General features: G+C 38.3%; 1 protein-coding gene across 2 annotated transcripts in view; it reads right to left on the bottom strand.

Annotated features, from left to right (window-relative positions):
* Positions 1 to 26,562, bottom strand: part of MINPP1 (multiple inositol-polyphosphate phosphatase 1) — a gene marked incomplete at its 5' end in the record, with an annotated part of 46,691 nt that extends 20,129 nt beyond the window's left edge. Inside the window, 4 exons of one of the 2 annotated variants that reach the window (XM_082673502.1) lie at positions 9,237 to 9,370; positions 19,500 to 19,597; positions 22,567 to 22,764; positions 25,926 to 26,562. In XM_082673502.1, the coding sequence (XP_082529628.1) occupies positions 9,237 to 9,370; positions 19,500 to 19,597; positions 22,567 to 22,764; positions 25,926 to 26,562 (1,067 nt within the window). The remainder of the gene's footprint in view (positions 1 to 9,236; positions 9,371 to 19,499; positions 19,598 to 22,566; positions 22,765 to 25,925) is intronic. The other variant, XM_082673503.1, reaches the window with a different exon arrangement.
* Positions 26,563 to 27,756: the final 1,194 nt, after the last annotated feature.

Raw genomic sequence — 27,756 nt, 5'->3', positions numbered from 1 at the left:
AACAGTAGTCTGGGAACTCTAGAATTAAGTGAAAGACATTTCCTCAGATAATATTAATGACAAAATATTGCTTTTGTATATATGTATACATATACATATATAAACACACTTGGTATAAACTCAATACAAATTCAAAAAAGAACTTTAAAAGTCATGAAGAAAAAAGGTTCATTGTTTTGATAGAACAGATCATAAAAAGTACAAAGATAAAATATTCTGTTAAAACATTATTATTATACCACACTGGTGTGTGATATTAGCAGCGGGAAGTCTGTGTATGTGGGAGAGGGGGTAGTGTGAGGGAACTCTTTTTTTTTTTTTTTTTTTTTGGCGGTACGCGGGCCTCTCACTGTTGTGGCCTCTCCCGTTGCGAAGCACAGGGTCCGGACGCGCAGGCTCAGCGGCCATGGCTCACGGGCCCAGCCGCTCCGCGGCCTGTGGGATCCTCCCGGACCGGGGCACGAACCCGTGTCCGCTGCATCGGCAGGCGGACTCTCAACCACTGCGCCACCCAGGGAAGCCCGAGGGAACTCTTTAATTGCTACCCATTTTCGTTGTGAACCTAAAACTGCTCTAAAAAAGTCTATTAGCTTTTTGTTTTTTGTAACCTATTATTCTCCCTTTGCTGAGCATATACTGGTTTTCTTGAGAAGTACCCTTAATTTTGGCACTGCTCATAGAATTGGATAGTGTCAATCTGTTTTTTGGAAAGAAATCTGACAGAAGTCTCTAAACTCACTTTCTTCCCTCTACTTATTTAAGATTTCATCTTGATTCGGCTAAATGCATATTTTTTAAAAACCCTAATCAGTCTTTTAGTATAGCGAAAACCAGTCTCTGAAAAGCACCTGCCAGTTTCTTCACAATCAGTGCTAACTCTCCTTCCTCAGTTAGAAAAGGAGGCAGTGGCCAAAATCATTTCCTGACTTACAAGGTCAAACTCTCCTTCCTTTAACTTTTTATACTGTTTTACAAACTTACATGAATAATTATACCATGGCCCATGGCTTTTATATACATTTCTATCTTCTCTCAATTGTAAGAGTCACAAGTGCAATGACTTTGTCTTACTCATCACTATATCCAGCTCCTAAGACACTGCCTGACATGTATCACAGTAGACGTTTAAAATATTGTTGAATGAATCTTCTTTTCAATTCACAAATAAAGGAGTAGTCCTCCAAAAGGAGTAAAAATTCAGGAGTAGTCCTCCAAAACAAGTAAAAATTTTCTCCATCTTGCTGATGAAAAGGGAATTAGTTTAAGAAATGAGCTCAAGACCATGAAAATTTGAAGAGACTAAGTACTACAAAATATGTGTTTCCAATATTTGAATAATCACAGCAGCAGAGGGAGGGGAGGTGTGTGAATGTCCGACAAAGACATTAAGGACATGTTTTGACCAGAGAACTCTCGTATACGATAATAATACCACCTTTGTATACTGCATTATACTAAGTGCTTTAATAGACACTACCTCATTTGATTATCACAACAACCCTGTGAATCAGGAGAGATATTCGCCTTTTCAGAAGTGGGGAATCTGCAGCATCAATAAAGCAGAACCAGGACTCAAACCAAACCCAAGCATCTGCCCACTACATCACATTGCCTCTATATTACTGCATCTCATTCAACAAGCCACCCATGAAAGTTAGTCTCATTAGCTTCTAAGTATTTAAAAACACAGTCAGCTATTACCTAACATAATGGAGTACTCAGTTTGTTGCATTTTTTTCCCTCTGTACTTCACTTGTGGGTAAGATAAGCAAATTATAAGAAAATAAACTAAAACTGTTAGGATAAAAACAAAACTTCCTAGCAGGTAATCTAGATTACTATAAATGGACGAACCTCAGCTTGGAATGCTTCATCTTCAGATCACATCCAGGAACCACTGCATGTCAGGGATTGTATACACATCTACAGTTTTAATATTCTTTAGCAATCCCTGATAGTCAAAATTGCTGACCCCCTAGAAACTGCATTCCTAGGTATATACCGAAGCAAAATAAAAATAAGTCCCCACAAAAATATGAATACAAATGTTCACAGTAGCATTACTCACAACAACCCAAAAGTGAATATATCTCTAATGTCCATCAACTAATGAACAGATAAACAAAATATGGTATATTCATACAATGAAACATTATTCAGCCATAAAAAAAGAATGAAATACTGATACATGCTACAACATGGATGAACCTTGAAAACACTATGCTAAATCAAAGAAGCCAGTCACAAAGAACCACATATTATACGATTCTATTTATATGAAATGTCCAGAAAAGGCAAATCCAGACGCAGAAAGTAGATTAGTGCTTGCCTAGTGCTGAGAGGGCTGGGGTAAATGAGGAATGACTGCTCATTGGCATGGGTTTTTTTTGTTTTGTTTTGTTTTTAATTTTTTGAAATTGAAGTACTGTAGAGTTGATTTACAATGTTGTGTTAGTTTCAGGTATACAGCAAAGTGATTCAGTCATAATCTTTTTCAGATTCTTTTCCCTTATACGTTATTACAAAATACTGAGTATAGCTCCCTGTGCTATACAGTAGGTTATCTATTTTATGTATAGTAATGTGTATATGTTAATCCCAGACTCCTAACTTATTCCCCACTCCTTTCCCCTTTGGTAACCATAGTTTGTTTTCTATGTCTGTGGGTCTATTTCTGTTTTGTATGTAAGTTCATTTGCATCATTTTTTTTTTAAGATTCCACATATAAGCGATATCATATTTGTCTTTCTCTGTCTGGCTTACTTCACTTAATATGATGATCTCTAGGTCCATCCATGTTGTTGCAAATGGCATTATGTCATTCTTTTTTACAGTTGAGTAATATTCTATTGTGTATATATACCACATCTTTATCCATTCATCTGTCCATGTCAATTAATTGAAGTATAGTTGATTTACAACATTATGTTAGTTTCAGGTGTATAGCATAGTGATTCATTATTTTCATAGATTATACTCCATTAAAAGTTATTACAAAATAATGGCCATAATTCCCTGCGCTGTACAATATATATCTTATTTACTTATCTATTTTATATATAGTAGTTTATATGTCTTTTTAAAAAATTTATTTATTTTGGGCTGCTTTGGGTCTTCATTGCTGTGCGTGGGCTTTCTCTAGTTGCAGTGAGCGGGGGCTACTCTTCTTTGCGGTGCGCGGGCTTCTCATTGCAGTGGCTTCTCTTTTGCGGAGCACAGGCTCTAGGCGCATAGGCTTCAGTAGTTGTGGCACGTGGGCTCAGTAGTTATGGCTCGTGGGCTCTAGAGCGCAGGCTCAGTAGTTGTGGCTCACGGGCTTAGTTGCTCTGCAGCACGTGGGATTTTCCTGGACCAGGGATCGAACCCGCGTCCCCTGCAGTGGCAGGCGGATTCTTAATCACTGTGCACCAGGAAAGTCCAGTAGTTTTTATGTCTTAAGCGCATACCCTTATTGTGCCCTGCCCTACTTCCCTCCCCTCACTGGTAACAACTAGTTTGTTTTCTGTATCTGTGAGACTTTGTTTTGCTATATACATTTGTTTATTTTTTAGACTCTAAATATAAGTGATATCATACAGTATTTGCCCTTCTCTGTCTGACTTATTTCACTAAACATAATACCCTCCAGGTCCATCCATGTTGCAAACGGCAAACTTTCTTTTTTTATGGCTGAGTAATATTCCATTGTATTTACTCATATACACTGCATCTTCTTTATCCATTTGTATGTTGATGGACACTTGGGTTGCTTTCATATCTTGGCTATTGTAAATACTGCTGCTATGATCATTTTGGGGCATGTATCTTTTTGAATTAGTGTTTTCACTTTTTCCAGATACATACCCAGAAGTGGAATTGCTGGGTCATATGGTTGTTCTATTTTTAGTTTTTTAAGGAACCTCCATACTGTTTTCCATAGTGGTCACACCAAATTATGCTCCCACCAACAGTGCACAAGAGTTCCCTTTTCTCCACATCCTCACCAATATTTGTTATTTGCAGACTTTTTTTTTTTTTTTTTTTTTTGCGATACGCGGGCCTCTCACTGTTGTGGCCTCTCCCGTTGCAGAGCACAGGTTCCGGACGCGCAGGCTCAGCAGCCATGGCTCACGGGCCCAGCCGCTCCGTGGCATGTGGGATCTTCCCGGATCAGGGCACGAACCCGTGTCCCCTGCATCGGCAGGCGGACTCTCAACCACTGCGCCACCAGGGAAGCCCCTATTTGCAGACTTTTTGATGTTAGCCATTCTGACCAGTGTGAGGTGATATCCATTGTTGTTTTGATTTGCATTTCTCTAATAATTAGTGATGCTGAGCATCTTTTCATATGCCTGTTAGCCATCTGTATGTCTTCCTTGGAAAAATGTCTATTCTGGTCTTCTGCCTGTTTTTTGATTTGGTTGCCTGTTTTTCAGATATTGGATTGTATGAGCTGTTTATATATTTTAGATATTAACCCCTTGTCAGTCATATCATTTGCAAATATTTACTCCCATTTAGTAGATTGTCTTTTCGTTTTGTTGATGGTTTCCTTTGCTGTGCAAAAGTTTTTAAGTTTAATTAGGTTCCATTTGTTTATGTCTGCTTTTATTTCCTTTTTAGGAGATGGATCAAAAAAATTATTGCTACAATTTATGTCATAGAGTGTTCTGCCTATGTTGTCCTCTAGGAGTTTTATAGTACCTAGTCATACATTTAGGTCTTTAATGCATTTTGAGTTATTTTTGTATACAGTGTTAGAGAATGTTCTGATTTCATTCTTACATGTCATAAGCATTTTGGGGTCATCCTGAAAAAACTCTAAGGAAAGGTGCCATTTTTCTGAATTAGTAAATTCTTTTTTAAAAATAATTAATTAATTAATTAATTTTTGGCTGTGTTGAGTCTTCATTGCTACACGTGCGGGCTTTCTCTAGTTGCAGCGGGTAGGGGCTACTCTTCGTTGTGGTGCACGGGCTTCTCATTGTGGTGGCTTCTCTTGTTGCAGAGCACGGGCTCTAGGTGTGTGGGCTTCAGTTGTTGCAGCACGTGGGCTCAGTAGTTGTGGCTTGCGGGCTCTAGAGCGCAGGCTCAGTAGTTGTGGTGCACGGGCTTAGTTGCTCCACAGCATGTGGGATCTTCCCTGACCAGGGCTCGAACCCGTGTCCCCTGCACTGGCAGGCAGATTCTTAACCACTGTGCCACTAGGGAAGTCCTAAGAAGATTCTTTTTAAGAAGCTGTCAAACTTTTTCAAAGCAGCTATACAATTTTACATTCCCACCAAAAGTGCATAAGGTTTCCAGTTCCTCCACATCTCACCAACACTTGGTAAAATATATATTTTTTTAATTTTAGCTGGTGAATAAGAAAAATACGTAGTCCTTTCCTCCTCTGTTTCTCCTTTACTCTCACACTATCACCACATTCACAATACTTCTGACGCTTCTGGTTACCAAATGTGTAGGGTTTTTTCCCCCACATTAAGCAATTTTCTGTGACACCAGATGGCTGTTGTAAAATTTAACTCGATTCTGACACTATCTACCTAGAGACAGCATCAGATCCCACAGGCTAAGGGCTCAGTCCCACAAGACTGGCCCCCACTTCAGGTGCCAATTGTAAGCAGTAGGTCGTCACCCAGGTTACCCACAACTTCTATCCAGTATGGCTACAGATAGAAGGTTCTCATGACCCCTTCCTCGGGTTTAATTTGCTAGAGTGGTTCAAGAACTCAGGGAAATACTTATTTACATTTACCAGTTTACTAAAAAAGGATATATGACATAGGATACAGATGAACATCCAGATGGAAAAGATGTGCAGGGCAAGGTATGTGGGAAGGGGCACAGAGCTTCCATGTCCTCTCCAGGCAAGCCACTCTCGCCACACCTCTACTCATTCACCAACCCACAAGCTCCCTGAACCTCGTAGCCAAGATTGATCATTAACTCCACTTCCAGCCCTTTCCCCTTCTCAAGAGAATTGTGGGGGCGGGGGGGGCGGGCGGCGATGGGGCTGAAAATTCCAAGCTTCTAATCATGGCTTGGTCTTTCTGGTGACCAGTCATCATCCTGGAGCCATCCATGAGCCTATACAGTCACCTCATTAGAACAAAAGACACTCCTATCACCCAGGAAATGACAATGGTTTCAGGAGCCCTGTGTCAAGAACCTGGGGCAGAGACCAATATATATATTTTTTCTATTATTTTACAGCCAGTTTAGGGGTATTACTGGTATTTCACAGTGGTTTTAATATCTAATAATATAATCAGTAGATAGTTTATTAGTATCTTTTCACGTGCTTATTTGCCATCCATATGTCTTCTTTAGTAAAGTATCTGTTCAAATCTTTTGCCCTTTTTTAAAACTGGGTTATGTGTCACCTTACTAGTGAGATATAACTTCTTTATATATTCTGGATTCAAATCCTTAATCATATATATGTTTTGCAATTATTTTCTCCAAGTCTATTGCTTGTCTTCTCATTTTCCAGATAGTGTTTTTTGAAGCACAAAGATTTTTTAATTTTGATGGAGTCCATTTCATCAATTTTTTAATGGACTGTGCTTTTAGTGTTGTATCTAAGAAATCTCTGCCTAATCCCAAATAGGCAGAGTAGTAAATGAAGATTTACTACTATGTTTTCTTCTAAGAGTTTCATTGTTTTAGCTCTTATATCCAGGCCATTGATCCTATATTTTCTGTTTACTTTTTAAAATTGAAGTATCATTGATTTACAATTATACTAGTTTCAGGTATATCACACAATGGTTCAATATTTTTATAGATTATACTGTTTAAGTTATTACAAAATAATGGCTATATGTCTCTACACTGTACAATATATCCTTGCTGCTTGATCTTACATTTTCTTCTAGAAGTCTTCTAATTCTACATTTTATACTTAAATTTATGATCAATTTTTGTGTAGAGTGTGAAGTAAGGGTCTGTCATTTTTTAACATATGGATGTCCAATTGTTCCAGCACCATTTGTTGAAAGGACTATTCTTTTCTCCAATGCATTACCATGGCATCTTTGTCAAAAACTGACCATATATATCGGAATTTATTTGTTGACTTTATTCTATTCTATTGATCCATTTGTTTACGGCTATAGTTTTATAAGTTTTGAAGTCAGGTATTTATTAAGTCTTTTTGTTCTTTTTCAAAATTGTTTTAGCTCTTCTGGGTGCTTTGCATTTCTGTATAGGTTTTAGAATAAGTTTCTCGATTTCTACAAAGAGACCTACTGGAATTACAATAGGGATTGCAGTCAGCCTACAGATGATCAATCTGAGTCTTCCAATCCATAAAGATAGTATCTCTCTGCATTTATTTGGGTTACCTTTAATTTCTCTCTGTAATGCTTTGTAGTTTCCAGTGTACAGAAATACTTATTTTTAAAACACCAATGATAAAATTCTTACTTAAGCTTTGAATCTGGTATCAAATTGTAACAGCAAACCTTGCAAAAGTTACTTAAGAATCTTTCTGACACAATTTTAATTACCTCACATTCAACAATGGGACAAACAAATAAACAATGAACAAACAGTAAAGATCTGTTATCTCATAAAGTCTAAGGGTTTTAAAAAGTTCATAAAACCAAGTAGGAAAGAAATTAATGCCTATCTCAAGATGGAATTTTCCTTGACTATTTTGCCCCAAAAAAGTGTTTGGTAGCAGAAACTAAGTACAGATCTTCCTCCACTTATGATGGGGTTATGTCTCAATAAACCCATCATTAAACTGAAAACATCAATAAGTCAAAAACCTACCAAACATCATAACTTAACCTAGCCTACCTTAAATGTGTTCAAAACACTTACATTTGCCTATAGTTGGGCAAAATCACCTAATACAAAGCCTATTTTATAATAAAGTGTTGACTATTTCATATAATTTATTGAACACTGTACTCAAAGTGAAGACCAGAATGGTTGTATAGATATAGAAGAGTCGTAAGTATATTAGCAGTGTTTCACTCGTGATCGCATGGCTGACTGGGAGCTGCGGCTGACTGCCAATGCCCAGCATCATAAGAGAGTATCATACTGCATATAGCTAGCCCCAGAAAAGATCAAAATTCAAAGTACAGTTTCTACTGAATGTGTATCATTTCTGCACCATCAAAAAGTCAAAACATCATAAGTTGAACCATTGTAAGTCAGGGAAGAAAACCAGATCTAGTACAGATGGTCCCTAATTCCCAAACCCAAGAAAATTCCACAAACTAAAGTCATATCCACAAACTCACATAATTTCTCGCTATATCTGTATGTATATAAAACTTCATACTGCCAACCCAATTAAATACACCATCTTCAGTCTTTCTGTCTCAGTGTTTATAGCATGATTTTCATCTCCAACTGTGAATGTATAAGCTTTCAAGGAAGCATATTTATCAAATAAAATGGGGTTTATATTCTACCAAATGTTCAAATTATGAAAAGGTTTTTTTTAAACTTTGAGAAGTATGAATGTTAACAGAGACTTTTTGATGAGAAACTCTCATTTAAAATAAAAACAAAAAAAAATTCATACCAGAAACCATGTACAATTACACTATTTATAATAGCAAAAAACAGAAACTACCCAAATGCCCACTGACAAGAGAAGATGATATAAACTGTGGTATTTATTTACTGAATATTGAACATTATTGAATATTGTACTGTAGTAAAAATGAATGAACTACAGTATATGCAACAACATGATAAATATTATAAATGTAATGTTGAGGGGGAAAAAAAACAAGTCCCATTTGCTTATGTCTCTAAGCAAAACTAAACATATTGTTTGGGCACACATACATTCATAATAAAGCCTTTTTATAGAGGCAAAGGAATGATATGCACCAAATGCAGAATAGTAGTTAAAGGGGATAGGGAGTAAATGGGGCAAGGGAGGGCAGGAAAATTGAGTCACTAAGGAACACATAAATAGACACATGCAAATTATTAGTAATGTTCCAGTTCCTGGGTTGAATGGAGGGTTTATATGTTTATATGCTTTATAACTTACATATGTCATCTAATTCTTTTGTAAGTATAATTATTTTTAAAAAACATAAGCAAAATCTATTTTTAAAAATCACCCATTATAAAACATTTTCCAGAAGCGTAACTGGGCACTCAGAATATATTGGGTTGGCCAAAAAGTTCACTTGGGTTTCTCCATAAGATCCTAAAACCCGAATGAACTTTCTGGCCAACCCAATACATCAAAAAACAAATTTTTTTAAGTTTTTACCTTTGTTTCTGTTCAACTGCTTTGTCCAAGTGCTGAAAGATATCCTGAAACAGGGTGCAGCTGGATTGACTATTAATCGTATACCCATATCCTCTTTTCCAATATTGTTTCAGATCATTTAAGTATTCTAAAACCTAAAAATACAAATTTCAAAAATCATTACTATTAATTTTTATTAATGTAACAGATTTTCTGATTTAATCATGATTTTTTCAGAAAAGGTTACATTGTTTAATCACTATTCTACACAAAGTATAGTAGAATCTTAGCATTTACAGAGTTTATACTTACCATTTCAAGCATTTAAGGGTTGAACCTAAAGGTCCATGACACAGAGATTTATGCTGAGACACAAACCCAAATGGGAATGTAGAGACTGACACGCAAGAGCAAGTTAGTAGTACTCACAAGCAGTAATCCAGCATCCATGACAGTTCAAGATACTGGGTTAAAGACATGTGCTCACCTCCGCTTTCTTCTAAAATTATTTTAAGATGATAGCAAAGATATATACAGAAAAAAGAAAAAATGTACATAGAAGAATATTCATTACAGCATAGAAGGTGCCAACAGTGAATCCGGAATTTTTAAGAATTTCAGGAAGGTAGAAACCAGATAGAAAATGAGTTACTTTGGTTCATGTATCAGTTTGGCAAAAACAGTAATAAAAGTAGACCAAGGGGGCTTCCCTGGTGGCGCAGTGGTTGAGAATCTGCCTGCCAATGCAGGGGACATGGGTTTGAGCCCTGGTCTGGGAAGATTCCACATGCCGCAGAGCAACTAGGCCCGTGAGCCACAACTACTGAGCCTGCGCGTCTGGAGCCTGTGCTACGCAACAAGAGAGCCTGCGACAGTGAGAGGCCCGCGCACCGCGATGAAGAGTGGCCCCCGCTCGCCGCAACTAGAGAAAGCCCTCGCACAGAAACAAAGACCCAACACAGCAAAAAAAAAAAAAAAAAAAAGTAGACCAAGGATATGGAAAACTGGTACTAGAAGGAATGTGTATTAATACAGATGTTCTAAAGGACAGACTGGCAAAATACACAAAAACACACATCTTTAAGGCCCGTTTAATTCTGTTTCTTATAAACTAATATTCACAGAGGAACACAAGAGACAATGTACAAGAATATCTTAGAGTAGCACTGCTTAAAGGAGCTCCCCCCCCCAAATTTCCTGGAAATACCTGAATTTCATTAATAGGTAGAGGCTTAAATAAACTGTGATATACACATACTATGGAATACTATAAGATTATTTATAGATCTACATGAACTGACATGGAAAGATCTCCAAAACATACTGCTAAATGAGAAGAGCAGGTTAAGAATGATAAATACTTACTGGCCTCTGCTACTTGCAATAGATCAGACCCACCAACTATTATTGTTGTAGTTCAGTGGGGCAATATTATGCCATTTCTGAACCTATCATGGCCAGAGTGCTCTTTATGTACTGGGTTTTTTTTTTTTTTAGCTGTACACGGGCCTGTCACTGTTGTGGCCTCTCCCGTTGCGGAGCACAGGCTCCGGACGCGCAGGCTCAGCGGCCATGGCTCACGGGCCCAGCGGCTCCGCGCCATGGGGGACCTTCGCGGACCGGAGCACGAACCCGTGTCCCCTGCATCCGCAGGTAGACACTCAACCACTGCGCCACCAGGGAAGCCCTGTACTGGGTTTTTGTATAAAACCCAGTGTATGTTGTCTAACTGCTGTTGGTAGCAGGAGAAGAGCAAGATGGTGGGGAAGGATTGTACACAGATATGTAGGGAAGGAAGCTAGCTATCTGTAAGTCAAGGAGAGAGGCCTGGAACAGATACTTCTCTTACAGCCCTCTGAGGAGACCAATACTCCTGACATCTTGATTGCAGACTAGCAAAGGAATACATAATTTTCCTTCTTCATTTTCATGAGAAGTAATTGAAAGCTATCATCTATGCAAGGGGAAGCTCTGGTCAGTTATTTTCAGTGTTTTGATCCTTATGCCTTTCACAGATCTAGTTCAAATGCTGGATCTCTTCCTTATTAGCTTTGTAATCTTGGACGCATCCCATAATTTAGTTGAGTCTTACTTTCATTATCTGCAAACTGAGAGTTCTAGTACCTCCTGAGAATTGTGCAAAGCCCTCAAAAATGCCCTTAGCACACAGACGTTGTTCAGTAAATGTCAATTGCTTTGTGAATTCCTGTAGTTGTGTGCTGCAGTAATTTTTTTAAAAATAAATTTATTTATTTTATTTATTTATTTTTGGCTGTGTTGGGTCTTCGTTGCTGCATGTGGGCTTCTCACTGTGGTGGCTTCTCTTGCTGCAGTACACGGGCTCTAGGCACGTGGGCTCAGAAGTTGTGGCACAGAGGCTTACTTGCTCCATGGCATGTGGGATCTTCCGGACCAGGGATCAAACCTGTGTCCCCTGCACTGGCAGGCGGATTCTCAACCCCTGCGCCACCAGGGAAGCCCTGCTGCAGTAATTTATATGAGGGGTAATCTTTGTACAATAAACATATTTGTTGAAGACAAAAAAAAAAGGAATAATACAGTATAATATCATTTACTAGCAAAATACACACACAATTACACTGTTTACATTTCTAAGAATGGTATAAATTATAAATAGAGCACAGAAAAGGTTGAAAAGTACACATCAAACTGACAGGAGTGGTAGATTTCTGTGGAGAGGTCTTGAATTGGAGTTGGTGATTAAGGTAGCCTTTATCTGAATGTCAAACTTGTACTCATGTATCATTCTGATCCAACACCAAAAATAAAGGACTAAATCTTGAAACCCAAAAGAGGTACAAGAGAAGACTACACAGTAGTTATGAGCCATTCTTCTCAGAAGAGTCCCTAGAGAAATTAAGTGCAAGCCGTAAATTTAAGAGCAAGAGCAAGGGTAGGCCACTGCCATATACCAAACACAAAACTAAACATATATTAAAGAGGCAATTAAATTAAGAAGTTAGCAAAAGGGACAAAGTAAACGTTAAAAAATTAAAATAAAAAGAATTAGATAAAGTTCTGCCAAATCTATTCAAGAAATAAAACAAAAATAGTATCAGAAATGAAAAAGGAGAGGCGCTTCAAACTGTGGCACAGGGAAAAGGATGTCAAGCAGAATTCGGCAGTCTTGCTGAGTTGAGGAGTCAGAACTCAGAGTTTAGTAAGTCTGAAGTGGTTGGAATTAGCAGGGTAGAGTATCAGAGAGGAGGAAGCTACACAGAAAAAGAACTCCAAAAATCGTGGGGGGGTCCCCTTGATTCTGCTGCCAAAGGCCGTGGGAGTTGTAAGCTGATCAATTCCAGAGCTATCACAAGGCTGAGCGATATTCATGTTCCAAGCGGCCTAAGTAGAGAGAGCTTCCATAGATACCAAGACATCCAGGACTTCAATCTGGACCCCAGAAGAGACATACTTTAATAGTAAAGACATGTGTATAAGTAAGGTTTTGTTTCTGAGTTTTGTAAGGTCAGGTCGAGAGCATGAAACTCAGAAAAATGAAGCCTGAAAAGGATCAAACTGATCCACAAGTAACTTAACTGCAAAATAAAACAAAATTCAATACTTAGAAGACAAAATCCAGGCATTCAACACCATAACATTCACAGTGTCCAGTATCTAATAAATAATTACTGGAAATACATGAAGAAACAAGAAACATGACTTATAACTAGAAGAAAAATCAGTCAGTAAAAGAATCTATCATAAGAAAGAAGGAATGTAAGGATAATTCAGTATTAGAAAATGTACTAATGTAATTTCTATGTTAGAAGATTAAAGAGGAAAAAAAAATCATCTTCCTAGATGCCAGAAATTCAGCAAACATTCCTGATCTTAAAAACAATAAATAAATAGAAGGTTTTAGTAAGAAACAGAAATTTTCTTAACTTGGTAAGGATAACTACTAGTGACTATGCCAAACATCATATTTTGCAATGAAACACTGAAAGTGCTCTTAACTAGAAAATATAAACAAAGCTTTGGGTTTTAAGATGATGGAATTAAGATATATATGCTCTCTTCTCTCAGAAATCACTCTAAAAAAAGAAGAATGAAAAAGAAATGCAAATGCCCCTTTCAAAGAAATTAGGAGACCTCTGTACCCTGAGCCACCACCATAAATGAGGAAGGACTGCCAAATGCAGTGAAAATCAAATAAAACACAAACAAAACCCCTCAGATAAAACTAACAGAAGACAGATTCTCAAAGCACATTGTACACTTGCAGGAGTAGATCCAATAATCCTTTGCTTGAAACAATAAGAACGAAGTCTAAGAGGAGCCTCCCTGGACAGTATGTAACACCATTACAGGAAACAGACTGATCTTCCATCTTTACAAGAAGCATTCTACAAAGAATCTCAGAGAAAAACTCCAAACTGGAAGGAACACGACTTATCTCTGAATAGCTGCTCATCCCTACTGGCCATCTGAGAAGTAAAAGCTGAATTCACTGCAAAGATGAGTAATAATTTAAAAGGTGCTAGTATCTTTACAAACATACAAATTAAAAACAAGACTGCTACACAGATAAAATAGCCAGAAAAAAACCCCTCACCCTAGAAATTCTGCTACAGAGCAAATGAAAACTATAATTAAATAAACACAGTATCATGAATTCCAAAGACTTAAGAAAATAAAATAATCATTTAAAAAAGAATGAGTCCAAAAGAAGAAAAAAAATATATGGAAAGAAGCATAAAGATAGAAATATAAACTGGAACAGCTCCAAAAAATAATTGGGCATTATCTAGTAAATTTGAAGTTCTGCATATCCTATGATCCAGCAATTCTACTACAGACATAGACCTTCAGAAATGTGTATATACACACCTATAGACATACACAAGAATATTCATAATAGTCCCAAACTGAAAACAACCCAAATGTTCACCAACAAGATAATGGATTAAAAAACTATGGTAATTCATGTAATGGAATATTATACAGCAATAAAAATAACTGAACTATAGCTACATGAGGCATCATAGATAAATCTTAAAAACATAATGTTGATAAAAAACTAGATACAAAAAAACACATACTGGATGATTCCATTACATAAAGTTCAAAACATAGTTAAACTGTTTCTTGGGAAAAAAATAATAAATTAGTAGACACTAAACTAACATAATAAAGAAAATGCAGACACACAAATAAGTAATAATAATGGGGACATAATCTCAGATATAGAAGGAAGACATTTTTTTAAATCATGAGATAAATTTGCCAAACTCCACAAATAAATCTGAAAACCTAGAGAACATGAATGACTTTTACAAGAAAATATTAAATACCAAAACCGACCCCAGATGAGATAGAAAATCTAGATATACTTGTTACAGAAGATAGACACAAAGCTGCAAAAAGCTATCCCACAGAGAAGTACATAGTTCATGTGTCATTTCTTTTGTAAGGTTTACCTGACTGCCATTAATCAACTTCCTCCTTTGTGTATCACTATACACTATATATACTTCTGTTATAGCCATCCCATTGTCTTGCAATGGTTTTTTTGTCTTTCACTCCTTGTGACATTCTTTGAGGACAATGCCTATCTTACGTTAGTATCTTCAGTTTCAACCAAGTGCCTGGCATGGAGCAGGCACTCAAACAATATTTGCTGAATGAAGGCACAGATGGACCAGCATTTCATAAGGTCTTGGATATCTAATAATATCCAGAATTCTTAGAATTTCATACATTTCTATTCATTTTTAATTCTTAAAACATTTTTTTTTATAAATTAATTTATTTTATTTATTTATATTGGCTGTGTTGGGTCTTCGTTGCTGTGCGTGGGCTTTCTCTGGCTGTGGCAAGCGGGGGCTACTCTTCGTTGCCGTGCGCGGGCTTCTCATTGTGGTGGCTTCTCTTGTTGCGGAGCACGGACTCTAGTCACGCGGGCTTCAGTAGCTGTGGCTCGCGGGCTCTAGAGCGCAGGTCAGTAGTTGTGGCGCGCGGGCTTAGTTGCTCCGCGGCATGTGGGATCTTCCCTGACCAGGGCTTGAAACCATGTCCCCTGCATTGGCAGATGGATTGTTAACTACCGCACCACCAGGGAAGCCCCTTAAAACATTTTTAATAAAGAATTTCAAACATAAAAATAGAGAACAGGAGAATAATGAACCCCCACGTACCTCTCATCCAACTTCAACAACAATTAACACTTGGCCAATTCTGTTTCAGTTATGCCCCTACCACCACCACTGGATTATGCTAAAGCAAATTCCAGACATCATTTTATTGCATCTGTAAATACTTCAGTATGTAAACCTATTTCATAGTGAAAAGTCCTAAGCAGAGATTTTTGTGTCAAATTACTGAAAAAGAAAAAAAAAAAATCACAGGAAACATCTAAATCAAAAGAAAACTTTAGGGCTTCCCTGGTGGCACAGTGGTTGAGAGTCCGCCTGCCAATGCAGGGGACACGCGTTCGTGCCCCGGTCCGCGAAGATCCCACATGCCGCGGAGCAGCTGGGCCCGTGAGCCATGGCCGCTGAGCCTGCACGTCCGGAGCCTGTACTCCACAATGGGAGAGGCCACAACAGTGAGAGGCCCACATACCACAAAAAAAAAAAAAAAAAAAAAAGAAAACTTTATATTTTTTAATGAAGAATCTAACTTATTTGCTTTTACTATATAAAAAGAAAGTCTCTTATTCAATTAATTTAAACATGTATTTCAAATTTTCAAATCATGGTCATTTAAATGAGAAGTTCTTTGAAAGTGGCGGTGGGGGGTGGGGGTGGTAGGATGAAGTGGGAGATTGGTACTGACATATGTACACTAATATGTATAAAATGGATAACTAATAAGAACCTGCTGTATAAAAAATAAATAAAGTTCAAAAAAAATATGAGAAGTTGTTTAAAGGTACCTACACAATGGAGAAATCTGGAAGGTGCCACTTTAATCATATGATCAAACATATCATCATCAGTGATGTGACAAACTGACATCATTCCTTCTGATTAGACACACTATATAAGAATACTTATATAGTATTCTTGTCAAAAATGTTTAAACCCCAATCTAATCTTAAGTGAAAAAACAGACACAAAGACATTCTGCAAAAAAGCTGGCCTAGATGCCTGCAAAATGCCAGTGTATAAAAGACAAAAGAAAGGTTGGAACACTCTTCTAGATTAAAGGCAACTAAAGGCATGACAAATAAATACAATGAATGATCCTTGATTAGATCCTGAATTTAAAAATAAAAAAAAAGTGGGAGGGAGACGCAAAAGGGAGGAGATATGGGGATATATGTATATGTATAGCTGTTTCACTTTGTTATAAAGCAGAAACTAACACACCGTAATAAAGCAATTATACTCCAATAAAGATGTTTAAATATTTTTTTAAAATAAAAGCTATAAATATAGGATTCTATTAAGACAAGTGTGAAAACACAAATACTGACTGCATATTAGACAATACTGTACTATATATGCATATGTAAATTTACATTTTATTATGATTATGTAGGAGAAGTTTCTTGTTTAGATGTACGTCCAAGTATTTAAGGGTGAAGTGTCTTGATGTTTAGAAGAAAAAGGTTACATATATATGTGACAGAATAAATGTCCCTCAAAGATGTCTACATCCTAACGCCTACAACCAATGAATATGTTATCTTACATGATAAAAGGGAATTTGCAAATGTGATTAAGTTAAGGAGCTTAAGATGGAAAATTATCCTAGACTATCTAGATGGGCCCAATAATCACAAAGATCCTTATAAGAAGTAGGCAGGAAGGACACAGTAGGAGATATAACAATGAAGCCGTGGTCATAGTGATACAAGGAATGCAGGTGGGCTCTAGAGACTGGAAAGGGCAAGGAACAGATTTTCCCCTAGAGTCTCCAGAGAACACAGCCCCCTGTTGATACCTTGATTTTAGCCCTGTAAAATTCATTTTGGACTTCTGACTTCCAGAACTGTAAGATAATAAATTTGTGTTGCTTTCAACCACTAAGTTAGCAGTAATAGGAAACTATTACTGTTATAGCAGTTATAGCAGCAATAGGAAACTAATAGATTATAAAGAAAGAAAAACAAATGTGGCAAAAAAGGTTAAAAACTGGTGAATGTAGGTGAAGGACATGAATGTTCATTCTGTTATTCTTACAACTTCTGTCAGTTTGAAATTTTTCAAAATAAGTTGTGGAGAAAAAAAGAGAGAAGTTCATATGCAATAAAGAGATAAAAGGGTAATCCTAAAAATAAAAGGAAAAGAAAAACAAATAGCACAGAATCTAAGTCACCTAATAGTTCCATCTTTTACGATATGGAAATAAAAGCACAGCGTTGTCGGTCTTTGGAAGTAAGGGACCACATGGATATAGCTACTCAGAATACAAAAAGGGCAGATAGCCAGGTAAGCATATGCCAAATATTCCAACAACTGTAGTAACTTGGGCAAATAAGTTGTTCTTCTGTTAAAAAGTAAATTTCCCTTTTGCCCACACCCCTCAGTCATTTACACAATACTGAAAATCACTTCAATTCTGTTTATTGGCCTTTTCCCCTACAGCAATCTGGGCAGGGAGAAAAGGGAGGTGAGGAATTTTGACACAAGTGAATGGTGACCATAAGTCTCAGTTTACACCTATACTGGTGTAATTATTACTGGTTCCCCTTTCACTTTTAAAAGTATTCAATTTAGGAGATTCCCTAGTGGTGGAGTGGTTAAGAATCCACCTGCCAGTGCAGGAGACACGGGTTCAAACCCTGGGCCGGGAAGATCCCACATGCCGTGGAGCAACTAAGTCCATGTACCATACTACTGAGCCTGCACTCTAGAGCCTGCGAGCCACAACTACTGAAGCCCGCGTGCCACAACTACTGAAGCCTGCGTGCCTAGAGCCTGTGCTCCGCAACAAGAAGCCACTGCGATGAGAAGCCCGCGCACCACAACAAAGAGTAGCCCCCACTCGCCACAACTAGAGAAAGCCCGTGCACAGCAACGAAGACCCAACGCAGCTAAAAATAAATAAATAAATTTATAAAAAATAAAGTATTCAATTTAGAACATAAATTTTATGATCATCCTAAGCACAGAGTATTTCAAAGAAGGGTAGGCCGGGATGTTTCTGAAGTGATAGTTATGGACACTTAGAGGAGATGAGAAGTGTTTTGAGTACTTGAGACAGAGAAAAAGTAGATCATCAGGGAGCAATTCAGGAGCACCGAGAGGAAATACATACACCTATTACTTCTGGCGCTCAGCATCCTAGAGCAAGCATCCACCGAGGGCTCTTTTCCCTTCTTCCAACTTACCGGCTAAGCCCTACATCTGCATTGGCATAATACTACAGAAAAATCACCTTTAATCTGGTTGTTGGTCACTTTAGTCTTTAATTAACGAAATAAAGCACTTGTTTTACTTTCAAATGTACATTAGCTCTCAGCTTAAAAGCTTGCTTCTAACTGACAAATAGTACACTTCTTTTCAAAATTTGAGGTTAAATTCTGAAGTTAGTAATTGATTTTCATACAGAATGCTGAAGGTTCCATATGTATGCAAGGGATGACTGAAGTTTCTAAAGTCCGTATTTCTGAATGACCCATACATAAAGATACATCTTACTCTCATCCATCAGAATTCTATCCAATGCCTTGATCCTCAATACTTAAGAAAACAATTAACACTTTCCTACCCCAACTCTCTGGCTCCCAGCATCCCAGATTTGACCAGAATTTGCCTCCTTTACAGTCACCAGAGCTCTGTCTGCCCTTCTCTCTCTAGAGTCTAAAAGTCTACAAAGAAACAACGTGAATGAAGAGGAAAGAAAGGGAATACAAAGTAGCCAGGCAGAACCAAGATGAATCACTGCCATCACTGGGTAGAAAATAGAACTCTATTAATTATGAAAACTTTATAAAAGAATAGGTATTTGGAAAACCATTCATCCTCTCTGAGCTTTGGCTTCCAATAAAAAGAAGAATTTGGATTATATTAGCTCTATAATCCTTTCCAGCAGTAAAATCTGATGATGGGTTAAGTAGGTTTTTAACTGGGTGGACCTAGAAATCAAATCACAATGGAAGAATGTTTCCCAGAGTTTTATGAGCCTAAACTATTTACAAGTAGGTAGGTCCTATCTGAACAATTAATCTCTCTTTTTAAGGAAAATTACAAGATAGTCAAAGGCACTTAATGTTCCCTACTCTGCTTATTTTTTGAAAAGCTGCTTCAAATAAAGACAACAATGAAAACCATGCAAAAAAAAAAGCAAAGAAACTGCAAAAGTAATACTTACCTTTGCATCATCTATGTCAAAAACATCACACCAAGGAGATTTAACACCTTTAATTGCCAGGTCAAATGAACAGGTGAAAAAAGCTACCTGAATTAAATCTGAGAGAAAAAAAAAGGTAAAATTTGTAGGTTACTATTTCCTGCAGTTTTCCAAAGGCTGAATATCTATAGAATGCCAAGGACTTACTACATAAAACATAACTTGATTTTGTTACTTTTAGAGGATTAGAGGAGGGGAGATAAAGTTATAAAAGGTTTTAGTCCCCAACTTGAAAGTCAGCAATGACAAAGAACATTTATTGAACAGTTCTTTTAACTACACAATTCACATTATAACTATTAAGAAGAAGCAAGTACAGAGAAGGATATAAAAAAGAATAGAAGACTGCAAAAGGTAAAGAACAAAGAAAAGGCAGACTGAGGAGTCAGGAGGAAGGTGAAGCAAAGGGTCAAGAAGGAGAGAAACAAAGAGGGAAAAATCACACTATGAGACCTGATTCGGACATTAATTATCCTGGGTAAGTCACTCTAGGCTTCCTGGGGCTCAACACAAAATAGGTAAAGGATTTATTCTTTTGTCAAGCAATATCAAAGGACATATAATTAATATATCCATAACACATAAAGGGTACCTATGATCAATAAGAAAAAACATAAAAATAATCCAATAGAAGATGGCCAAGGTTATGAAGAGGCAATCCTCAGAAGGAATGAAATAGCTAATAAACATATGAAAAGATGTTCAACCTTACAAGTAACCAAAGAAATGCAAATTAAAGCTAGATATCATTTTTCATTAATTAAATTGGCAAAAGTCAAAATGACTAATAATATCCACTGTCAGATGAATTGGGGGAAATGAGCATTCTCACATATTGTTGATATAAATTTTTCTACACCTTCAGAGAACAATTTGGAAGTATATGTTAAGATGTAAAATATTCATGCACCTTAACCCAACAATTCTACCTATAGTTATCTTATAAACTCTCAAGTGCAAAAAGCAGACTATAAGAATGTCCACTGTTGCGTTATTTGAAAGAGTTAAAAACTAAGAAAAAGCTTAGTAGGAATGTAATTTCCTATAAAATAAAGAATTTGGACTGTATTAGCTCCAGCCTCTCTGACCAGTAAAACTTGATGATGGGTTAAATAAATTTTTAACTATCATTTACCTAAAAATGTAATCATATATATCCTATAAAATAACAGAATTTAAAAAAATGAGACAGATACATTGCTAAGTAAAAATAAGTTACAGAAAATACATACAGCATCACCTTTCTATGCAAAAAAAAAAAAAAGTATTTAAATAGCTAAAATATTTTTGAACAGTTACTCTGTGCCACGTACTGTGCTAATGCTTTGCATGAATTAATCTCATATAATCCTTGCAATAATGCTGTGAGGCAGGTACAATTCCTATATCCATTTTACAGAGAAAGAAACTATGGCACAGTGATATTAAGGAACTTGCCAAAGATCACAGAGTTAGTCAATAATATAACAAAGTCAAGAATCGAATAGTCGAATTCCAAACAGTCCAATTCCAGAACCCATGATTTTAACCACTATGCTAATATTGCCTCCAAAAAAAAGTTGTTCTCAGTTACCCCATCAGTAAAATACAAATAATCCTTGTCAAGTCAGAGACTAGAAATAATGTTTTTTAAAAAATCTTCAACAATCTTAAATGCCCACTAACAGAATAATGGCTAGATGCTGGTATTATATAATGGGATTCTGTACATAAGTTTAAAATGCAGAACTAGAATTACACACATTAAATAAAAAATGCAAAGTTGAATTAAAATCAAATTTCAGACTGATACCATAGTTTGATACCATTCCTAAAAGTTTAAAAATCTGCAAAATGCCCCATTTAGTCATAGAAACATAAACATAAAAACCGGCATGGGATGACTTAAATGTTCAATTCATGACAATGGTTACCTCTGGGAGAAAAGGAAAGGAATGAGATCCTAGAGAGGGACAAAGGACCCTCAATTTATTTAAAGCAACTAAGTGAAGCATAATGTTAAAATCTGATCAAACTAAGTTGTGGGTATACAGATACTCATTATATTAGCCTTTATTATTATCTATATACTTGAATTATTTCCCAAAGAAAATAATTTTTAAAGCTCTGCAAACGACCCCAATGTATAGCCAGTTGAAGAAAAGAGAAAAAACTCAATTTTAGATGCTAGTCTAGGCATCTTCACTTTTTTGATCCTTATAAAGCATTCAGACACCAGGACTGACATATTCTAGTCTCATTAATTTATTCCCAACATCTCCTATTTCTAGTCTTTGGAAATTTATTCACAGTATAATGAAATCACACTCTATATATCTGTCAATATCTGCTGTATGGATTATACATTCCTAGAAAACAGGAAAAAAAATCTTATTATTTTTTCTTAATTTCTCATTGCTAGGTAACCATGTACCTTGGTTTTCCACCTGCTCTCCCAGCATAATTATTAATAGTGTTTCCTTTCACCCTAAAGTGTCCCAGGTGGCACAGTCTACCATCCACTGCAATAGCTTATGACATACATGACTGCTCATTTTCTCAGCATCTCTAGGTATAAAAGCTCCAAAGAAAAAAAAAAAAAAATCACACTACTTTTTAAAAACTTAACCTCTCTCAAAACATTAACATGTACTTCTGAACTGCTTTAAAAGCTAAAGAATTTATATGACTTTCCATTTGTATCACTTTAAGAGGAGATAATTCAGAAAAAGATAATTTTTGTTTTATAAATAATGTTTAGAGTTGAAGCTTTATATAACTTTGCCCTCAAAACAAAACAAAAAATTCCAGGATACATCAAGAGTCTTGTGTATTAATTTACATAAAACTCAAAGAAGAATCTGAATCTAAGAATAGTAAGCATGAGATATAGAATTTTCTTGACCTAGAACACATTATTTTCTCAACGTAAAATCAATTGTGGTCCTTTAAAAGGAATAACTTTATGCTTCCATATTTTTCCACGTTCAGAGTTTAAAAACCACTTAAACTATTTCAGAGTTCAAATGCAAGACAATAGGCACATTACCTGCATTTAAGTTGTTGACTGGCACTTGCAAAATACCTGCAACTTTTTTTAAAATGTTCTGCATTTCTGGTCCAGTTTTGAAGGCTTCTACATGATAAAGAGCCGTAGCATTCCTTTCCACTTGAGTTAAAAACTTCTCACAATGATCAAAGAACCTCATTAATTTATCATTAATTCTTGGAGGTCCACACTCCATGTCTGAAAGGGAAAAAAATAATTGTGTGTGTGTGTGTGTGTGTGTGTGTGTGTGTGTGTGTGTGTGTGTGTGTGTGTGTGTATCCATTGACACGAATGACAATTCCAAATTATTGGAAAATTTTGTTTCAAGTGTAAAAAGGAACCCTAAAAACCTATTTATTCATTGACATGTCTGAAATAAGTACACACTGCTCAAGAAAGACATAGGGCAAAACTATTCCCCATTTGTAATAATTGTTAGCTCATGAGAGGATACGCTAAAAAAGACTAAAGAAACAGAAAATATCAAAGATAAAATAAAATGTTAGAGCAATACTACACTATGAAATAAAGGTAACTGAAATGAATGTTTTCTTAAAGAAAACAAAAATAATTAGATATGAATGTCATAAAAAGTGTAAAAATCTATTACCTAAGTACTGTTTCCATCAGGCACAGAAAATTTGAGAAAACAACCTAAAAATGAGCAACGTTTCTAATTACAAAGTGAGAGAGAATTCAACAGACAGGCTCTGTTTTACTACTCTAAGCCATAGTCTAAATAGAGTATTTTATTTTCTCAATTAAGTTTCTCAACCCTGTGTTCCTTTACAAAAGACTGCTTTGGACAAAAACTACTGACAATAGCACAAAATACATTAAAGTTTCAGGTCTTCTGTATTTCATTGTGCTAGATGCTTCTGATTCGGTTTATTTTCTAACTGAAGCTCCAGAATAACTTCCCATTTAGAATTTTATGTGTTAACACTATTTCCCCAATTCGGTAACAAATACATACTAGAAAAGCATTCGTAATCATGCTTCAGCTACTGGGGTGCCTTTTAAGTTTTCTCAGAGTCATATTTAAAAATACACAGATTCCAACCATCATTTCTCCAATAATTTACCATGAAAAGAACACCAAGTATACTATTTCTGTAATTAAAATAAGAAAATTATCCCTAGTTATACCATTTTGCTTCAGATGTGTATGTGAAAATATTTATATGTATGTGTGTGTGTATCCATTTCAGGAGCTCCTGAAATGAATAATTCTGCCAATTTTAACTGGTAATCAGATTACAGTTCTTAAGAAATTACTAGGAAAATCTTTGTCATCTTTTTCTGTGGCCTCAAAATTTCCTAAGTGGATCTGGATAATTCATCCCTGCTATTATCTAATTACTGCTATTCTTTAAATAGAAACAAAGGCATTGTTCTGTTTCTGTAAGAATACAAAATCCAATTCAGTGGCTTCCCTCCAAAGCCCAGATGTACACAACAGGCAAAACAATTGTCTGTAGATAATAATGAAGCAGCTAAGCAAAGGGTTTAATCTCTGATACTGAAAATGGTGAGGGGTGGCTTATCCTGAACTATTTTGATCCACGGCTGGCAAATGCCCATTCTCATAATCCATCTAAGGGCAAAAATTCATTCATCCCAGGAGGTCCAGTAGTCCCTTTTTGGTATACACTATATACATATATAGTACTATATTGAAGTATGTTCTGCTTTCAACATTCAGTTAATTTAACAGATTTGTGGGAAATCTTCACTCATATCAATGGAAAAAAGTCTAGCTATATTAAAAAGCATGATTCAACAAGTGACTGAACACAAGTCAGCCAACCGAGTTACTCACAGAGTCATGACAGAGTCATAACACATGACAGAGTCAATGGAAGAACCCCTTGGAGATGGCTGAACGGCTTAAGAGAGAATGCTATTAGAGAAATAACAAACCAGTCTACTTCTTATTTATTTTTTGCTTGGGCTTTTTAAAGCTAAATGATGCCTCACCTCAACTTTGACCTTAAAGCTGATCAAGAAAGTATTAACACTTGTTCATCTCTCTGGCACAAAAATGTCATGTTTTCATTCTTATCCTTAAGTTACAGGACAAATGGAAGCTGTACGTACAGTGTAATGGTTAAGAGACCAAGCTCTAAATCAGATTTCCTGGGTTCATACCTAGTCATTTGAAATTAGGCAAATTAGTGTTTCTACGTCTCAATTTCCTCACCGGTTAAGAGGGGGGGAAATACAATCAACCTCAGAGAGCTGTTGTAAGGATTTTGTGAAATAAATGTGAGCCATGCAGAGCACATAGCAAGCATTAAGTGTTTGCTATTATTATTATGTGACTTTTAAAATATTTTCTAAGGGGCTTCCCTGGTGGTGCAGTGGTTGGGAGTCCGCCTGCCGATGTAGGGGACGCGGGTTCGTGCCCCGGTCCAGGAGGATCCCGCGTGCCGCGGAGCGGCTGGGCCCGTGAGCCATGGCCCGCTGGGCCTGCGCGTGCGGAGCCTGTGCTCCACGACGGGAGAGGCCGCAACGGTGAGAGGCCCGCGTACCGCAAAAAAAAAAAAAAAAAAAAAAAAAAATTTTCTAAGGAAAAAGCATCATTTGAGGGAAAACAGAAGACCTGGATTCTGGCCCTCAAACTAAGAAAGGACAATCAGCAGGGCATTTTGTTAGGCTCAGCTTCTTCACCTGTGAAATAAAAGAGCTCTGCTTGACGATCTCTCAAATTTTGCAAAAGTATTGGTAGTGGAATAAATTAGTAAAGTACTGTGCCATGACCATGGACCACAGCTACAAGGAGAGTAACTCTATAGTACATGCAAAATCAAAACAGAGAAAAAAGCAGAGCAGTAAAGAAAGTTTGAGTACTTCCCAAAATATGTTGTAGGTCTAGAATTAATATCTGAAAAAGCTGTTAAATGAAAAAAACAAAACAAAACAAAACCCAAATTGTATTAGTATCAGAAGTAAAACCTGACGAAGAAAAGTCCTAGATTTAAAAAAAAAAAAAAACAAAGTGCGCCGAACTGCAGAACTAGTCGCCAGAGAGGGAGGAAGGGGAGAGGGGTTGGTGCTCAGATGGAGAAATTCATTTTGGGAATGGGTGATCAAAAACTGCCCTGGCCTGTCTCCCTTCCTACTGGATCCCCCAACGTCTACCACAGCGTCCTGCACGTAGAAGGTGCCAAACTCATCCCTGATGAATGAAAAAATGAACATTATGTACGAGGATAAGGGAGAGAGCCAAGTCCTGAACATCCCATGGGATGGGGGGCTGGGGACAGAAGGAAGCAAGGAGAGGCTGGGATCGGGGAAGTCCGGGATCTGGGGGAGGACCGAGGCAGGGCACTGGCTGGGCGGCCCGGGGTGGTCACCTGCGACGTCGGGCGGCGGTAACCCAGGGTGGTAGTGCTGCCACAGTCCCTGCAGGAAGGCGGCGCCGCTGTCCATGCAGCGGTGCTTGGAGCTGGTGACTAGCTGCAGGCGGCCGCAGTTTTCTCGGCTGAAGAGGACCGGGAAAAGGGAGGCCAGGCGCAGGGCCAGCTGCCGCATGTCCTGCCGCCCCTTCTCCACCAGCTGCCCGTCCATCCAGTCCGCGTACCACAGCGGCCAGTTGGCCAGCACAGCGCCCAGGTCGCCGCCGCCGGCAGCGCGGATCCGGTCATCCCCGGGCCCGCGGGCCTGCAGCAGTCCGTGCAGCTGCCGCAACTTGCGGATCTGTTTGGTGGTCGGGTAGCGGGTGCCGTGGCGGATGAGGGCGACCAGCTGTACCGGGGTGCAGGTCTCCTCCAGCAGTTGTGGGTCCCGCCGTGGCGCCTCGGGGTCCGGCAGCAGCCCGGGGTTGGCATCCTCGTAGCGAGTCTTGGTGCCGAAGTAGGGGCTGAGCGGCGAGACCACGCGGTTCTCCGGCTCCAGGAGGGAGCAGCGAGAGAGCGACGAGACCAGCGCCACAGCCAGGGCCGCGACGGGTGCCACGGAAACCCTGAAGAGGCGGCAAGGGCCACGGAGCATGATGCACTGCGGCCCGCGGAGGGAAACATACCGGCTCAGTCGACGGCTTCCGGATCCGGTGGGCAGGGGGCGGGCCCGGCGGGTGCTTCCGGCCAGTGCCCCACCCCGGGAATCACTGCGCGTACCCAGCTCTCAGGGTGTGAGGAAGCGGCCACTGTTAGCGGAGTACCGAGAATGCGGGCTGGACGCTCGGAGGAGCCCAGTGGCCCTGTGGCTCGAGTGAAGCCGGTAGAAATCCTCGAGGCGCTTCGGAGACCTGTGGCTTAGGTGGAGCCGGCGTCGCCTGCACCCCCGAGCGTGGGCGAGTTTCCTTGTAGCTGGCGGCGCCTCAGGGACTGACTTAACGACTCCTGTTTAAATTCTCTTGGGTGTGAATAAGCCGGGACTCAGCCTTAAGTCTCCAAAGCTGCCAAAACAGGACACCTTTTAAGAGCTGACTTCTGTATCATCATCCATACCCCATTCTACTCTGTTTTTCAAAATGTATTTTGAACCAGCTGCATCAAATCCACCTGAGGCGGTGACTGAAAATGCAAACCCCAGGGCCCGGGCCCAGCATGCCTCCTGGAGCCCAAGGTTTACTCCTCCATTACAGTTTGAAATTAATCGCTATACATTAAGGCAGAGGCGAACCTGGAAAGAGGCTCAGTTCTCCAGGAAATTTAATTCCTGAGCGTTTGGTAGTATTTTGACCTGGACCAGCAAAGCTGACATCAGGGGGCAGCACCCCAGAAGAACTGTGCTTGTTGATACCGAGGGCTTAGACAGTAGAGACAGCAGTCCTGCTAACGGGCGCATTGAATCGTGGCCCAGCAGATTTACTCCATTATAAGTATGAGCTGATCTGTGTGAAGCAAACAAGATGTGTATTTATCGCCACTCCGAGTCCAAACTCTCCTCCCACGTAATGACATATTCAAATCAACCCCAACGTTTTTTCGTAGGTTATTGCTCCCCCCAAATCATAAATCTGAAGAATACCTTGGTTTCTCCACTTGAACCCTAGTTCATATGCCAGCTGGAAAAAGAATAAGTATTAAGTCATACGGTGATCCAGATTGAAGGAAGTTTGGGCCATGTTTTTATAAGTGCAGCTTTTCCTTCAAAGACACCATTAAATTGCTCTTGGTAAGTCCGCCTCCACGTTTACTCCTTTTCTCCTTAAAAGTGCCCCTCCGGTCCAGAGAGGTATAC

Source organism: Grampus griseus (genome assembly GCF_964374135.1).
Source record: "Grampus griseus genome assembly, chromosome: 16".
Classification (NCBI taxonomy): Eukaryota; Metazoa; Chordata; class Mammalia; order Artiodactyla; family Delphinidae; genus Grampus; species Grampus griseus.
The sequence above is the reverse complement of the archived record's forward strand: the minus strand, read 5'-3'. Positions and strand labels throughout refer to the sequence as shown.